Consider the following 3,111-nt stretch of genomic DNA (forward strand, 5'->3'; position numbering starts at 1 on the left):
TCTTATTCTGGGCGTAGTTAACGACGTATGGTCCATAAGAGACACACGGTGGAACCTCTCAAAAAAAGAAAAAGACAGACGGTGGAATGGATGGTTGAAGCGAACGGTTCCATCGCCTGCGCGAAATGAACGGGCGCTTCACGAGGAGACGGGCGGTTGGCATCCTCGCATGCAACAATGGCGTCCACAAACTCAGCTACAACATTGGCGCCCTGCCCGTCCTACAATTGCATATATATAGATAGGTGCGAGCACGAATAGCCGGAACTAACTAACCAAGACACGCGAGCATAGCTGCCATTGCCCGCCCGTCGACCGATCGAAGAGTGATTCGAGGTAGAAGAACACCAGGGGCGGATAATGGCGGACGACATGGAGAGGATCTTCAAGAGGTTCGACACGAACGGCGACGGGAAGATCTCGCTGACTGAGCTGACGGACGCGCTGCGGACGCTGGGGTCGACCTCCGCGGACGAGGTGCAGCGCATGATGGCGGAGATCGACACCGACGGTGACGGCTTCATCGACTTCAGCGAGTTCATCTCCTTCTGCAACGCCAACCCCGGGCTCATGAAGGACGTCGCCAAGGTCTTCTGAATCAGTTCATTTCACCTCAGCCGTCCGATCCAGGAGCCGATCCATCTACGTACGGCTTCGTATATCAATTTCATGCAACTACCTACTCCGGTCCCGATCCAGCCTCAGCTTCACCTGAGGCCGGCCCTAATTTTGTTTGATCATTTTTTTTGCTACCAGTAGTAACTAGTGATGATCACTGTTCCATCATTTATTTATTTTATATCATCACAAGTTTCTTTTCTTTCTCTACCTTTTTGTCGATCGTCGGCTCCAGCTCGATCCAACGATCCATGCTGCTAATTGTTTGTGTACGGGTGATTTAAGTAACCTGTGCACTTGTGCTTATAATTAATCAGTTGAAGCATTGCATGAATATACTTTCTAAACTTTAACCAATTGATGCCTCCCATGATTAAGTATCATGTTTTCCCTGTAAGATTAACCGGGTCAGGTGATTCCACTCCACGGTGCGACGTGATTGACGGGATTGGATCGAATTATGATCACATCAAGTTGGCCGGTGGAAGTCGAGCCAACTTTTTTTCTTATCCGTCTCAAAACAAAATTTGTTTTTTCTTTTCCTTTTAGAATGTTTCAGAAAAAGGTTGTTTGGTGGAAGTTGAGCACATACAGGGCTCTATTTTTTTTGAAACAAGGCAAAAAACTTGCCATTTTCATTGATTAAGAAGAAGGTTTAGACATAACCGCGGGGCGGCAAAAACGAAAAGGTCTACTTTCGCGACATAACAATACTAAGCTGTTTCGCTCCTGCCAAAGTCCAAAGATGAGCCTCCTCCTTGATTTTCGCAATAACAATAGAGGTCGGAGCGAAGACATTCTGAAAAATTCTTGCATTGCGCTCCTTCCAAATTTCCCATGAGACAAGCATCATCAAGGAGGCGGTGGCCTTCCTGTGGTCACCTCCCCCACTAACCGCCTTAAGCCACCAATCTTTAACTGAGTCTTCATGACGCCAAATCATTGGTGATGAGTCAAGCATGCCAAGCCAAGTGCAAATTTCAGTCCAAATCCGGACAGTGAACCTACATTGGGATAGGAGGTGAGTAGCAGATTCTTGCACTTGCTTGCAGAGAGGGCACAAATTACAGTTTGGCCAACCTCGGCGCAGCAAACGATCGGCTGTCCAAACACGATTCTGGAAGATCAACCAAGCAAAAAAATTACACTTCGGAGGAGCCCACATCTTCCAGATTGTAGCATTCATTGGGCAAAATGAGAGACCGACAAACTGCACCATGTAAGCCGAGGAGGCGGAGTACTCGCCACTGTTGGTGAACTTCCAAGATATTGTGTCTTGGCTACCCTGGTTGAGGTTTACATCCGCAAGCATCTCCCAAAGTGTTGCAAATTGTTGAATATGGTCCAAGGTTAGCCCCTGCCGAGTGTCAATTTGGCGGACCCAAAGGTTGTTGTCAAGAGCTTTCCTGACCAAGAACGTTTTCTTTTTTGACAGCTCAAAAATCTTTGGTGCAATATCTTTAGGCCGGAGGCCGTCCAACCATGGAGATTCCCAAAACTTAGCTTTGTTTCCATCTCCAATGCACACCCGTGTAGCAGCCGCAAAGAGATCTTTATCGTTGCTAGTGCAAGGTGTTCCAGAGCCAGACCAAGTCTTAGGTGGTTCATCCCATTCGTGCCACAGCCAACGCAAACGCAGGGCGGTTGCAAATTTTTGGAGGTTGAGCACTCCCAGTCCACCATAAATCTTGGGCTTGCAGACGCTCTAGCGCGTGTTGTGTGTGTTTCTCTCGCGCATCTGGTGCATGCCATTGCCATCCTGAATCATTACCCCATTTAACACTTGGTAGGATTCATGCAATTCTTTGGTCGATGCGCTACCTGCCTGCAAAGATGACCAAAAGCGGTATTTAACCCAAAAAAGCTTGCCCCCCCACACCCACCCACACACACCCGCGCTTTATAGATAAATCAACAACCTTTGTAGAACTACACACACAACTAGATACCACACCACACACAGTCAAGACATGATAAAAGCAACAATTAAAGTAAATTATTATTTTGATTAATCAGGGGGTGGGGGAGTTTCCTCACCTAAATATATTTCTCAAACCGTAATGTAGCCAAAGCCGATTACAGCTGTAATAGAATTACATAGGCATGCCACGAGGAAGCTCTTCCTTGTCAATAGCCTTATACAGTCGATGAGACATCGATTACAAATGCAAATAAGAGATCATAAATCAGAGAGTAGTAGCCAGGCGAGTATCAATAGAGCAAAACGTTTGGTCATTCCTAGTGTGTCAAATCTTCCAAAGAAGAAGTAATAGAATGAAGGTCCATAGATTGGGGTAATCCGGTACGTGTGCATTCCCACAACGCGTCGCTGCAGTCGGGCTTGGAGGCCACGAGTGATTGCTAGACACGTTTAGCGAGAGGGCATTGCAGGAACATGTGGGAGGCGTCCCCAATGTCGTGGTTGCACTTAGGGTGCCGGAACAGGGTCCGAATTGTTTTTTCGTGGCTACATAGGCTTGGGGCGACGAAACT

The 3,111-nt window shown here is 47.3% G+C and overlaps 1 protein-coding gene across 1 annotated transcript; it reads left to right on the plus strand.

Moving 5' to 3' along the window:
* Window positions 1-254: 254 nt before the first annotated feature.
* On the plus strand, window positions 255-975 carry LOC123151136 (polcalcin Phl p 7-like). The gene has a single exon (XM_044570901.1). The coding sequence runs from the start codon at window positions 361-363 to the stop codon at window positions 595-597; it is 237 nt and encodes a 78-aa protein (XP_044426836.1). The 5' UTR covers window positions 255-360; the 3' UTR covers window positions 598-975.
* Window positions 976-3,111: the final 2,136 nt, after the last annotated feature.

This window comes from Triticum aestivum, chromosome 7A, assembly GCF_018294505.1.
Source record: "Triticum aestivum cultivar Chinese Spring chromosome 7A, IWGSC CS RefSeq v2.1, whole genome shotgun sequence".
NCBI classification, from domain to species: domain Eukaryota; kingdom Viridiplantae; phylum Streptophyta; class Magnoliopsida; order Poales; family Poaceae; genus Triticum; species Triticum aestivum.